Source organism: Crinia signifera, chromosome 2, assembly GCF_055691185.1.
Source record: "Crinia signifera chromosome 2, ASM5569118v1, whole genome shotgun sequence".
Classification (NCBI taxonomy): domain Eukaryota; kingdom Metazoa; phylum Chordata; class Amphibia; order Anura; family Myobatrachidae; genus Crinia; species Crinia signifera.
Window position 1 is genome coordinate 48,001,843 of NC_139218.1, and position 13,709 is coordinate 48,015,551.

A 13,709-nucleotide genomic window follows, 5' to 3' on the forward strand; every position below is an offset into this window, starting at 1 on the left:
CACACGTGAGAATTCCCTAGAATCCCTAGCACACGTGAGAGTTGCCTAGGATCCCTAGAACACGTGAGAGTTCCCTTGGATCCTTAGCACACGTGATATCCCTAGCACACGTGAGAGTTCCCTAGAATCCCTAGCACATGTGAGAGTTCCCTAGAATCCCTAGCACATGTGAGAGTTCCCTAGAATCCCTAGCACACGTGAGAGTTCCCTAGGATCCCTAGCACACGTGATAGTTCCCTAGGATTCCTAGCACACGTGATAGTTCCCTAGGATCCCTAGCACACGTGATAGTTCCCTAGGATCCCTAGCACACATGAAAGATCTCTAGCACACGTGTGAGTTCCCTAGGATCCCTAGCACACGTGAGAATTCCCTAGAATCCCTAGCACACGTGAGAGTTGCCTAGGATCCCTAGAACACGTGAGAGTTCCCTTGGATCCTTAGCACACGTGATATCCCTAGCACACGTGAGAGTTCCCTAGAATCCCTAGCACATGTGATAGTTCCCTAGAATCCCTAGCACATGTGAGAGTTCCCTAGAATCCCTAGCACACGTGAGAGTTCCCTAGGATCCCTAGCACACGTGATAGTTCCCTAGGATTCCTAGCACACGTGATAGTTCCCTAGGATCCCTAGCACACGTGATAGTTCCCTAGGATCCCTAGCACACATGAGAGATCTCTAGCACACGTGTGAGTTCCCTAGGATCCCTAGCACACGTGAGAGTTCCCTAGGATCCCTAGCACACGTGAGAGTTCCCTAGGATCCCTAGCACACATGAGAGTTCCCTAGGATCCCTAGCACACGTGAGAGTTCCCTAGGATCCCTAGCACACATGAGAGTTCCCTAGGATCCCTAGCACACATGAGAGATCTCTAGCACACGTGTGAGTTCCCTAGGATCCCTAGCACACGTGAGAGTTCCCTAGGATCCCTAGCACACGTGAGAATTCCCTAGAATCCCTAGCACACGTGAGAGTTGCCTAGGATCCCTAGAACACGTGAGAGTTCCCTTGGATCCTTAGCACACGTGATATCCCTAGCACACGTGAGAGTTCCCTAGAATCCCTAGCACATGTGATAGTTCCCTAGAATCCCTAGCACATGTGAGAGTTCCCTAGAATCCCTAGCACATGTGAGAGTTCCCTAGGATCCCTAGCACACGTGATAGTTCCCTAGGATTCCTAGCACACGTGATAGTTCCCTAGGATCCCTAGCACATGTGATAGTTCCCTAGGATCCCTAGCACACATGAGAGATCTCTAGTACACGTGTGAGTTCCCTAGGATCCCTAGCACACGTGAGAGTTCCCTAGGATCCCTAGCACACGTGAGAGTTCCCTAGGATCCCTAGCACACATGAGAGTTCCCTAGGATCCCTAGAACACGTGAGAGTTCCCTAGGATCCCTAGCACACATGAGAGTTCCCTAGGATCCCTAGAACACGTGAGAGTTCCCTTGGATCCTTAGCACACGTGATATCCCTAGCACACTTGAGAGTTCCCTAGAATCCCTAGCACATGTGAAAGTTCCCTAGAATCCCTAGCACATGTGAGAGTTCCCTAGGATCCCTAGCACACGTGATAGTTCCCTTGGATTCCTAGCACACGTGATAGTTCCCTAGGATCCCTAGCACACGTGATAGTTCCCTAGGATCCCTAGCACACATGAGAGATCCCTATGATCCCTAGCACACGTGAGTGTTCCCTAGGATCCCTAGCACACGTGATAGTTCCCTTGGATCCTTAGCACACGTGAGAGTTGCTAAATGTTGATCAATATAATAACTGTAGAAGCTCTTTCCAAGGTCCGACATGCCCAATGGGATCCTGAGAGAAGGACCCATAGGAAAGTGTGGTTGGGTATACAGAGGGGGCAATAACTTGACCTGTCAAATAACGTACAGTATGCTAATACACCATATGTTATACTGTACAGTATATATGACAGAATCCCTTTCACGCTCTCTAAAATAATACACCCTATTTGTGTTCTTCCAAATGCAAACAATCTGGGGATGTGTAATAAAGTGGACCACAAATTTATATGTATCTGGACTCATTCATGTTTGTATGCAATGGACAATGTTCATGGGCCGTCTTAACGTACGGTCTGGAAGGGCAGTTGCGCAGGGGTCCCAAAATACTAGGGGCCCAAAGCCTACCACCCTCCGTAGGCAAGGCCCATGCCCCCCCCCCCCCCATTGCACCCTGTATCACTAACACCCACCCCTGTCATAAAGGGCCCCCTAGCCACAATGCACCCATCACCCTGATAACCATTGTTGCGCTGCTGTTGCCCATCCTGCAGTCTACGGGTCACCCACAGAGCATTACTGGGAGTTGCCTGGGAGGGGACGCGGCAGCTGCACCAATGACCTTCGGTGGGAGGTGGGATCCCTGCTTCTGCTCCATGTAGACTCAGAAGCTAATGTGTAATGTGTATGGGGCTTAGCAAATGTGCAGCAACGCACCTAAGCCAATCATATTTTTTTCCCAAAAATCTGTGTTGCAAGGGGTAAAAGTACATTTCTGAATGGTTAGTGTACATCTGTGCTTATTACATAAATATAGTTAGGGACATTTCTGCAAATTGTTCCACAGGTATAAGCAGTATGTAAATTGTAACCCATAGCAACAGGAGTCATTACCTTTTGTTTCCTAAAATATATTTAAAAAACAACAGTATCAAATCGGTTGCAATGGGCATATTGTCACAATAAGGATTCTTTATTGGCTTAACGGTATTAATATAAATCACCAGAACATGGGCACAATACGAGCCTGTCCTGGCAATCGCACTCCTGCCAACTTTACTCTTTTTTACAGACCCATGCTGCTACCATGCACGAGCGCCTTGTAAGCTATGTATGTTCCGGGTATGGGTCATTGGGTTGACATGCATTGGTTCAACCACTGAAGGTCCACAGGGCTTAGGTCAACACCTCCAATAGCAATGTGTACGCAATTGCGAATGAGGTTGTGATGACTCCAGTGAGCTTAGAAAATTAAAATTGGAATTGAATACACACGTGAATTAGGCCCATTTTTCTATGGAAAAAAATACCATTCCTCCTTCGCAGAATAGACAATGTGATTGCAGGATCACAGGAATGTGCCCTTAAAACGTGAGGTATGCTAAAATAGCAGTGTGGCTTACAGCGTACCTGTTACCTACACAAAATGGACGGAAGACTTGCGTGGGCCGAATGGATATTCAGCCTATAAATTAATTATTTCATAGAGACACCACTGAGGTATAAGGCACCAGTTCCTAGTGACATCATTGTGGCATACATCACTAGTTCCTAGGCACATCATTAAGGAACACAGCACTTGTTCCTAATAACATCACAGTGACATATAGAACTAGTTCCAAGTAACATCACAGAGGCACACAGCAATACATCCTAGTGACATCACTGAGACATACAGTACTAGTACCTAGTGACATCACTGAGGCACACAGCACTACTCCCTCGTGACATCACTGAGGCACATAGCAATACTTCCTAGTGACATCACTGAGGCACACAGCACTACTCCCTAGTGACATCACTGAGGCACAAAGCACAAATCCCTAGTGACATCACTGAGGTACATGGCAATGCTTCCTAGTGACATCACTGGGGCACACAGCACTACTTCCTAGTGACATGACAAATGTATATTGCATTAGGAACTAGTGAGATTACTGAGACACGCAGCATTAGGAACTAGTGACACAATCGAGACATGCAGCACTAGCTCGTAGTGACATCACTGAGACATACAGGTACTAGTGCCAGAACTGAGTCATAAGGTACAAAAAAAATATAGTGAAATAAGAGACTGCATTCTCATGAATTCTGGTTCAATTTACAAAATGCAATCCTGAGTTATGAGCAGGGATGGAATAAAATTAGAGGAGGTCTGTGTGCAGTCTATGGGCGGTATTCAATTGTGTCTGCACAATCTTCCAAGTGATTTCTGTACTGTATATGCACAAATCTCTGGGAAATTGACAGCAGCAAGTAAAGTAAATGGGTGCAGGGTGATGTGGTGTGGGCCCTGCACCCATTACAGAGACATCACTGTGTCCAATATTTTTAAATCAAAATAAGAACCAAATAAACAGTAAACATGAGTCACCAAACTGGCTGATCTGGCCAAACCCTGACTAAACCCACCCAACCCTGCCTAGATTCCTGCAGAACCATATAAATGTATCTAAAGGTCAAGACCTTATGGGTGCCAGTCGGGATCCCGACAGTCGGGATCCCGACATCGAGATCCCCACAGTCAAAACGCAGACAGCCGGATGCCCGACGGTCCCCCGCTATTTTCTCTTGTGGGGGTCCACGACCCCCATAGAGGCAGAATAGAATAGGCGGCTCGCATACCGAGCCACCGTGCCCGCAAGGGGCTTTTTTGCGCTCGCCATGCTGTCTGAGTCCGGGCAGTCGGGATCCCGACGTCGGGCTAATGACTGTCGGGATCCCGACTGTCGGAACCCCATACCACACCCGACCTTACATGGTCAGAAAGTTTTCCATGATAACTTGACTACTGTGCACAGATACAGAGTTCAAAAAGTACTGTAACTAGATCAAATATAAAGTACTAGCCATAACTTTTAACATTAAAACGTGAAGTGCGGTACCCTAAGCTACAAGGTCATATCCTATATTTAGAGACTATTTCTAAAATGGAGCAAGCAAGTAAAAGGTCCGCTGTAACCTAGTGAAACCAATCCAAAAGTGAAGAGAAAATGGACAGAAAAATCACCCGGAATGTGCATGGTTTGTGCATATAGGGGTCCCTGAATTCCCAGTAGGATTGTTGGCATGCATGTACAGCTTTCAGCACTTCTTTTCAGTTTTTATTTGCAGTTATATAACAAAGGTCAGCGACGCTGCCATTTTCATCTGATATTTTGAACATCTCTCAAAGAGACGTTGGCACTGAAAGGGTTAAAAAAAATGTAAAAACAACCTGCACTTGCACTTCAGCTATAGCAGCTAAACTGCAGACATCTCGCTTCTTCCTGCAACATGCAGACTATCCCTTGACATTAAATCAGGGCCAATTGACATCAGGGGCATATGTACTATACAATACGACTTTTTTAAAGCGGCAAACCATGCCTTGTAAATAATTGCCGCTTTACAAAATAATGTTTGAGTTCGGGTGGAATCCCGCACCTCGGACGAACCTTAGATGCTATTACATATAGTAAAACTGCAATGATAGCGTTACCAAACATCAGTACACTGACAAACAGCTAGAATGGATATAAAAGGAATATTATTATTATTTAAATCCTATTTCTGTTCTGTTGCTTGTTTTTACTAATCCTCAGGAGCTTTGGTAATAACTCTCTAGTTGGAGGTGATGGATACCCCCAACCAAATGATTTTTTGGTTCTTGTGTAGTTTCACGGCGCCAGCATGGTGCTACTTCCGGGTTGGGTACGCTCGCCAAACTATCTAAAATAAAGTAACTTAACTCCATGCCAACATGGATAGTTCATACCCCCACTATCCACGTTGGCATGGAGTTGATTTTAGATAGCGTGGCGAGTGAAACTACACAAGTACCGATTTTTTTATATGCTGAGAGAGGTGGGGGTAGGGATGGCCATCGACCATCGATGATTCGAAATCATCGATGGTTCATGGCCAATGTCGAATACTTTTGCCATCGATGGGGGAGAACCAGATGGTTTCCCTCCATCGATTGAAGCAAAACGATGTTTTGCTTATTTTTTTTCAAAGTGCCAGTACATGGAGCATAGCTCCGCCCTCGACACCCGCGAAGCCCCGCCCCGGTTTTTGATTGGCTCGCAGGCCAATCAATCAAACACAATGGATGACCATCGATATGTAAAAATATCAATGATTATCCATTGCATAGTTTAGCACTATCGATGGCCAGTTGCAGAATTGCCATCGATGGCAATGGCAATCCCTAGGTGGGGGAACACCTAACACATGGGTCTTCATGCTATACGGGAGTGTTAAAACTGTGGCAAGGCTGGGATTTGTAGTTTCACAACATCTGGAGGGCCGCAGTTTGAAGACCCATGACCTAACATTACAAATGGTCACATGATCATAATAGATCCAATCACAGGACACCCTCTTCTTCAATTCCTGGTTCAATCAGTCCTTCAGTTCAGCCAGGGGTACCCATCAGTATCCATGGTGTATAGTTATTAACATTTATTTCTATAGCGCACACATATTCTGCCCCAATGGAGTTTACAATCTACAATCCCTATCACATGTACTTGCACACACATTCATTCTAGGATTAATTTTGTTGGGAGCCAATTAACCTATCAATATATTTTTGGAGTGTGGGAGGAAACCTTGGTGGGAATAGAGCCCAGGACCTCAGTGCTGCGAGGCAGTAATGCTAACCATTACACCATCCATGCTGCCCCCAATAAAGTAAGTCCACTATTTGGTGGCTCCAGGCTCCAGCTGAAAGGTTATATGTACATTAAACATTGCCATATGGCATATGCTGGATTCATGGCAACATTCACAGGCAATGAAATAACACTTAGAAGCAGGATTTATTTTTGTGTTCCTTGCAGTGCATTACATTACATTATATAGAACAATCTATGTATGATAGATTTCATTTCATGAAGGTGACTCCATGGACACACAATGTATCATTCCTCCATTGTGCTGGCCTCTAAGTAGCACTGTCACTTTTTTTTCTCTCTTTGAAAAAAAAGAATGTTTTTTCTTTACGGGACTGATGGGGAACTTGGAAGTAATTTGGGGCATCATCCCCTACCTTCTCTCTGCCGGACGAGTTCCTCCTGGGTATTGAATGCTCTCCCTATTGTGGAAGACAAAGAAATGGGAAAATCAATAATGTTAACAGTAGAACTGAAGCTTATCTTTAGGACTACAAAGCTTTTAAAATGTCATCGAATTCACAGCAGAGTGAATAGGATCATATGGTCGACCGTAAAGATGGTTGACAGTCATTAGGTCGACACCACTAGGTCGACATACTGCAAGGTCAACGTGGGTCTAGGTCGACATGGGACAAGGTCGACAGGTGATAAGGTCTACACAAGCATTAGGATGACATGGTCTAGGTCGACAATGAAAAGGTCAATACAGGGTTTTCACTGTTTTTTTTAACCCGAATGTCGACACAGTTGACATGGACACAGGATTATGTGCACCACGTCCCCTTGCATGGCTCGCTGCTCTCCCCATGCATTGGGCACGGTTACTCGCTGCGTTCGGCACACTATTTTATTGTGCCATCACACCCTAGTGGATGGTAGGACATGAAATTCCACCTGTTGGCACATGTCGGCTCAAAAAAAAGTGAAAGACCCAGTGTTGACCTATTGACTGTTGACCTAGACCATGTCAACCTAATGCTTGTGTCGACCTTATCACCTGTCGTCCTTGTCCCATGTCGACCTTGCAGTATGTCGACCTAGTGGTGACGACCTAATGACTGTCGACCATCTTTAGGTTGACCAACCGACCGTATCCCCTTAGTAACCAGCCAGCTCACTACATCCTTTGGCCAAAATGATGAAAACAATATTGTGAGTTGTGAAGTGGTCAAAATTGGCTGGAAATGACTGGAAATGAATGTTATTGAGGTTAATAACACGGTAAGAGCAAAAAAATTTGTTAACAGAATTTAAAAAGTTGGTACTTGTTTCCCAGAATGGCGCCCACTAAGCAAATAGCTTAGTGGGCTATTCTGCGTAAGAAAACCGCATTGCATGCCATTGTTGCATGGCATGCAATGCGATGCGATTTTCCTATGTAATTTATTCACTGCTCTCTGGCAGTGAATAAATTACATACATCGCATCCGATATAAAATCATCGATGGCTGCGATGGCATTTTATGTACTATACAATTAAATTACATACAATGTTATTTATTAATGTGATTTAGGCCCCCCCCCCACTATACATGCCACACCGAAGCGTGGCGAGTGCAGCGAGCCCCACGAGGGCCGGCGGTACGCATCCTCCCGACCTTTTCATACCCCGACTATCCACGTCGGTGTGGAGTTGATTTTTATATAGTGTGGCAAGCGCAGCGAGCCACCAAGCCCAAAGCTTTACATGTATTACACGTCCCCGCGTGGGGCTCGCTGCGCTCCCCATGCTTCGGGTTCGGTGGCTCACTGCGCTCGCCACACTATATAAATTAGACTCCACGCCGACGTGGATAGTGGGGGTATGAAAAGGTCGGGAAGACGCCACACTTCGTGGTGGCGTGGATAGTAGGGGGGCCTAAATCACATTAATAAATGACATTGTATGCATCTAATTGTATAGTACATAAAATGCCATTGCACCCTGTAAAATTGGATCCAATATTGGATGCGAGCGCATCCGATTTTATATCGGATGCGTTGTATGTAATTTATTCACTGCCAGAGAGCAGTGAATAAATTACATAGGAAAATCGCATCGCATGCCACGCAAAAATCTCATGCGATGCGATTTCACTACGGTACCATACGTAGTGAAATCGGGCGCCGTTCTAGGAAACAAGTACCAAAAAGTTTGCTCTTTTTGAAAAAATTTTAGAAAAAAAAAAGTCAACACAAAACGAAAAATCACTGCACTTTGCAAAACCGAAACAAAAACTGGATGACGTATTATAACCAACACCAGCAAAAATGGTCCTGTTCACATCTCTACTCACAATGCAATAACATATTTTTATGATAATAATTATTCTTGCATCTACTTGTGTCCGCTGTAGATATGACAACTCTTTAAGCAGCCTTCATGGATGCACATCGATCACCACTGGGTGGCTTTAAAAAAACATCCATGCCAATACAAAGGGATAATTAAACCCTTTCTAAATTGTCAGATCAAAGCACGAAATAATGGAAAATCCTATTGATAAGATCTGGAGCTAATTGCTTTCTGCGGCCATTTTAATGACTGATGGCACACACATAGTATACAAACAAATTACGTTTCCAAGTTTTTTACTCATGCACACAAATCTTGCTATATATAGAAAGGTTATTTCTGAAGGAAACACACCTTTATGAGCACAGTTAGGGGTGTACAAGCGGTGCCATCATTCATGAAGCAGGGCTCTGGTGACGGTGCCATCACTGCCCCTCTACACCCGCATTTGGTTTGTAGATTGCCTAGAAAACCAACACAACCGCTATCCCTGCTGCAGCCGAAACAGCCACCCAGATCATTTGAAGTACAGTCTGAGCAGTGCTATAATTCCTGGTGGCGGTGGCGCTGATGTCACATATTTGAAGGCAGGACTGGCTCAAGGTACAAATTTGCCCTGCTCGAGCATTGCTAAATGTAATTGGAAGTTTCAAACATACAAAATTGACAATCATCTCTTCCCAGACCATTGCCATGATTCTATTAAGGCATATATTATGCTTAAACTTCTCCTATCCTGCCTACCCTACCCCTCCATCTGTTCCCATACGTTCCTACTTCTCCTATTGTTTTTAGTCCATCCATCCACCTCCTTTTAGTCTGTTAACTCTTATGAGCAGGGCCCTCCTTCCTCACGTACTCACCCTACCTCATTACCTCACCTGTGCTCCTGTCCTGTTCTTCCCTTCCTCTACTTCATCTTCAGTCTCCTCGACAATTTCCACACCTACTTCAGAACTGATGCTGATTTTAGTTCTACCAGCTATACCCCCTATTTATGCTGTATTTTATCTACACACCCTGTACGTTACCCTGTAATTTGTTTTTTCGTTTGCTATGTACGGTGCTGCGGACACTTTGTGGTGCCTTATAAATAAACGAACTACTACTTCTACTACTACTAAACAAGTTCTATACTAGTTGTGAGCCAATATTAGAACTAGTGGATTGTAATTTTCTATTTATGAGGTGCAGTTCCTAGGGGTGTGGTATAGGGGTCCGACAGTCGAGATCCCTACAGTCATTATCCCGACTGGCCGGACTCAGACAGCATGGTGAGCACAACTAAGCCTCTTGCGGGCTTGCTGCGCTCGCCACCTATTCTATTCTCCCTCTATGGGGGTCATGGACCCCCACGAGGGAAAATAGCCGGCGGCCGTCGGGAACCTGGCTGTCTGTGTTTTGACAGTCGGGATTCCGACGTCGGGTAAATGCCTGTCGGGATCCTGACTGTTGGGACCCCGTCCGGCACCCAGTTCCTAGGTTGACTTACATTAATAAATAAACTAAAAATATTAGTGTGACATTTAACATAACCCACGGCCGGATGAAAGGTTTCATGTGCCTGGAGCTGAAAATGTTCAAGGGCCAACTACAGGCATGGCCAAACTGTGGCCCTCTAGCTGCTGTGAAACTACACATCCCAGCATGCCTTGCCATAGTTTTATCACTCCCTTATAGCAAAACTCTGGCAAGGCATGATGGGACTTGTAGTTCTAAAACTCTGGGAGGCATTTACAAATCAATATATAGATAGAAGGGGAAAAAAATTATATATATAGAGAGAGAGAGAGAGAGAGAGAGAGAGAGATTTGCATGCGCGCCGCACTCCGGTCTGGTGCTGTATAGCAAATGATGGGAACCCCGGTGCCCTCCGTGTGTTACACCTGTATCTGGCTGTCTGTATCTGGCTGTCTGTGGGCGGCGGCACTCGGTCCAATAAGGAATAAAAGTCAGGAGACCGTGTAGTGGAAACCAACGTTTCAAACCTCTGTGTGTTTTTTATCAAGGTGTGCAAAAGTGTCTTTAAATAAAAAACCCGCAGAGGTTTGAAACGTTGGTTTCCACTACACGGTCTCCTGACTTTTATTCCTTATTGGACCGAGTGCCGCCGCCCACAGACAGCTATATATATATATATATATATATATATATATATATATATATATATATACACACATACATACATACATACATGGCACTCCATCTGTATGTACACATTTGATAATGATTGAGTTGCACTTGCAGTGTCTTATCCGTGTGTGACCTACAGTATGTGCGTGGCTGTGAATCTCTGTACATTCCACTATCTCCAGCATTGGTAGTGACTAATATCTGCATCGGTTCCAAAATGTTTTACTACAAATCAGTATTTTTTGCCAGCTCTGTCACATCATGGAAAATCACCTACCAGGGACGTGGAGCGTTTTGTCCTAAAGCGCAGCTGCTTTTCGAATGATTCTGAGAATTCTTGTATGGAGTTTGATCGTTTCTTCTGTCCCTTGCTCTCAGGCACTGAGGCGTCTACCGAGGACACTTTGCTTATTTTGGTGTGGTTGTTGCATTTGCTGTCCTTATCCTCTCGAGGCTCCTTGTAGCCCTTCAGGTATACCGGAGATGGTGCCTTGGAAACCATATGGAATCTGGTGACGTGCATTGCAGACAGCTGGGCCTGGAAAAGGAGCATAGAGTACATCAATTGTAAGACAGTAAATAGAATTATTATATGCAGCACAATGGACGTAATAGCCTCAGAGTCCGGAGGCTTTTTTAAAGGGTTCTTTAAGGGGCGCAAAACCATGGCTTGTAAATGATTACCCTTTAAAAAAAAGACGGAATCTCGCACGGATGATAAACTCGAAGGCTACTATGTTTGGATAGTGTTTATTTATTTAACCAACATATTCGCTGCATACAATGATACAAATAGATCAAATTATGGTAATAAGACTAGAGTGATCAATCTTAAGGAGATGTGTGTAATGAATTAATAAATGGTGGAACTATCAGGTACATCAGAATGAAGGAATGTTGTTCTAACACCACAGTACTCGAGACACATCTGCATTTTGGAAGCAACATGTTATATGCAGTGGCGTAACTACAAATTTATCGCCACCCGCCACCCCCCCCCCCCCCCAAAGTAAAATTAACCTCCCCTGCCTTATTGTTCCGTGTGCGGCATCCCCAGTCGGTCTTGTCTGCTGTCCCGGCACTCCTCAAACTCACCTTCACAAAATGGCTTCCCATAATACAGACCGTTTTTAAGGATGCTAGACGGGGCCAACGCCTCCTCTAGCATCCTGAAAAACTGTCTGCTGTATGGGGGCAGTCATTTTTTGAATGTCAATATTTAATAGTAGCAGGAGCCAGGAGGAGAGCCGGGACCGCAGACAAGTACATCTGCGGGTCCCGGCCAGAGACGCGGAAGGTGGCAGTGGTGTAACAATAGCCCCACAGACCCCTAGTGCCCACACTTTCTGAGCACCTCCCCGCTACTGTGGGGTCTGCGGCACTATAGTTACGCCGCTGGTTATATGTCAGGTAATTGCTGGTGATTTAAATGTTGGATCTGATCATTAACCACTGGTCTGGCATGGTCATAAACTGCATGGGTGGCTGCAGGAAGAGAATTTTCTTGCAGCTGTCTCTCTAAGAGGGACCATCCAGTCCATCCCTGTACCATCCCGAATGTCTAGAAACATACAGAAACACATAGGAACACGTGACCGGAAGTGGGGCATCCCGATACCGGAAGTGGGGCATGCAGAATTTGCGGAAACGTAATAGAGAGCCGTGATTGGCCTGAAGTCAATCCTGGAAGGAGGATCCCAATTGGCTGTGCATGCTTTATAAACTCATGTCCATTTGTGAGCTAGTCACTCACCATCTCTTTGATAAAGAACCCAGGACGGGTTTGAAACGCAATGGAGCGGAGCTGTGTGGACCCTGTTGTGAGGGCGTGTGTATCCAGTGAAGCTTTCCTTGGACATTAAGGGCATGGAGGGAGAATAGAATAGTGTGCCTGAAGCATGGTGAGCGCAGTGAGCAATACGAAGGGATGCAGTGCACGGTGTCCATGTTGATCATGTTGACCATGTTGATATTCAGGACAAAACAAAAGTAAAAAACCCTTGTCAACCTTTTGACTGTCGACCTAGCCATTGTCCACCTAATGCTTGTGTCGACCTTCCAACCACATCAACCTTAGGAATGTCAACCTATTTCATATGTCGACCTAAGCCATGCTGATCTTCAGTGGTCAACCCAATGCATGTTGACCTAATATTGGTTGACCCAAAGACCCAAACCTATCATGTTGCCTTTTATGGGATTTTAAGCAATTCTATTGTATTTATTTTGGATGATAATGGTATTACACCATATACCTTTTCTCCTCTATTTTAATGTATGGAACCACATGGGTGTCACTGTCAGCTAATGTATTACCCAGGATCCATATAAGAACATCCCATTTTATATGACCAGTAATATATTGTTAAGTCGGGGAAGAGGAGACGTCCAGGGCCGGCGCTACCCACTCAGCAGCTCCTGCAAAGCAGGGAGGCACCATGCTGAAAAGGCGCTGTCTCCCTGCCTGCTCTGCTAAAGCTGCCTCAGCCCTCACTGTCACTGCCTCCTGCACGTTGCCCACAGCGCCTGTCTGACAGCAGGCGGGCAGCAGTATAAAGAGCTGCTCCCTGCACCGCGAGTGCACACAGCCTGCATGCCGCCCGCAATGCCTGTCTGACAGCGGGCAGCAGTATGGAGAGGCTGAGCAGCTCCCTGCACTGCTCACACACTGTCCTCCTCATGCGACCTGACCCCTCTTCCTCACGGACACATGTAGTGCTGTCTGTGAATGCCTGGATGACATGTCATGTCCGTATCCGTCCCCTACCCATTGCTCCCTGCGCCTGTCAGCTGTCAATCAAATGACGAACAGGCAGCAGCACCGCCTCCCCTTCCTTCCCTCTTCTCAGTGTGCTGTGCCTGTGCCACTGCCAGTCCTCAACACTC

The 13,709-nt window shown here is 45.6% G+C and overlaps 1 protein-coding gene across 1 annotated transcript in view; it reads right to left on the minus strand.

Moving 5' to 3' along the window:
* The window catches only part of LNP1 (leukemia NUP98 fusion partner 1), a 56,527-nt gene that overhangs the window by 23,365 nt on the left and 19,453 nt on the right, over positions 1-13,709 (minus strand). The window contains exons 2-3 of the mRNA XM_083171991.1: positions 11,101-11,361; positions 6,790-6,834 (exon numbers count right to left, since the gene is read on the minus strand). Coding sequence (XP_083028117.1) covers positions 6,790-6,834; positions 11,101-11,361 — 306 coding nt within the window. The remainder of the gene's footprint in view (positions 1-6,789; positions 6,835-11,100; positions 11,362-13,709) is intronic.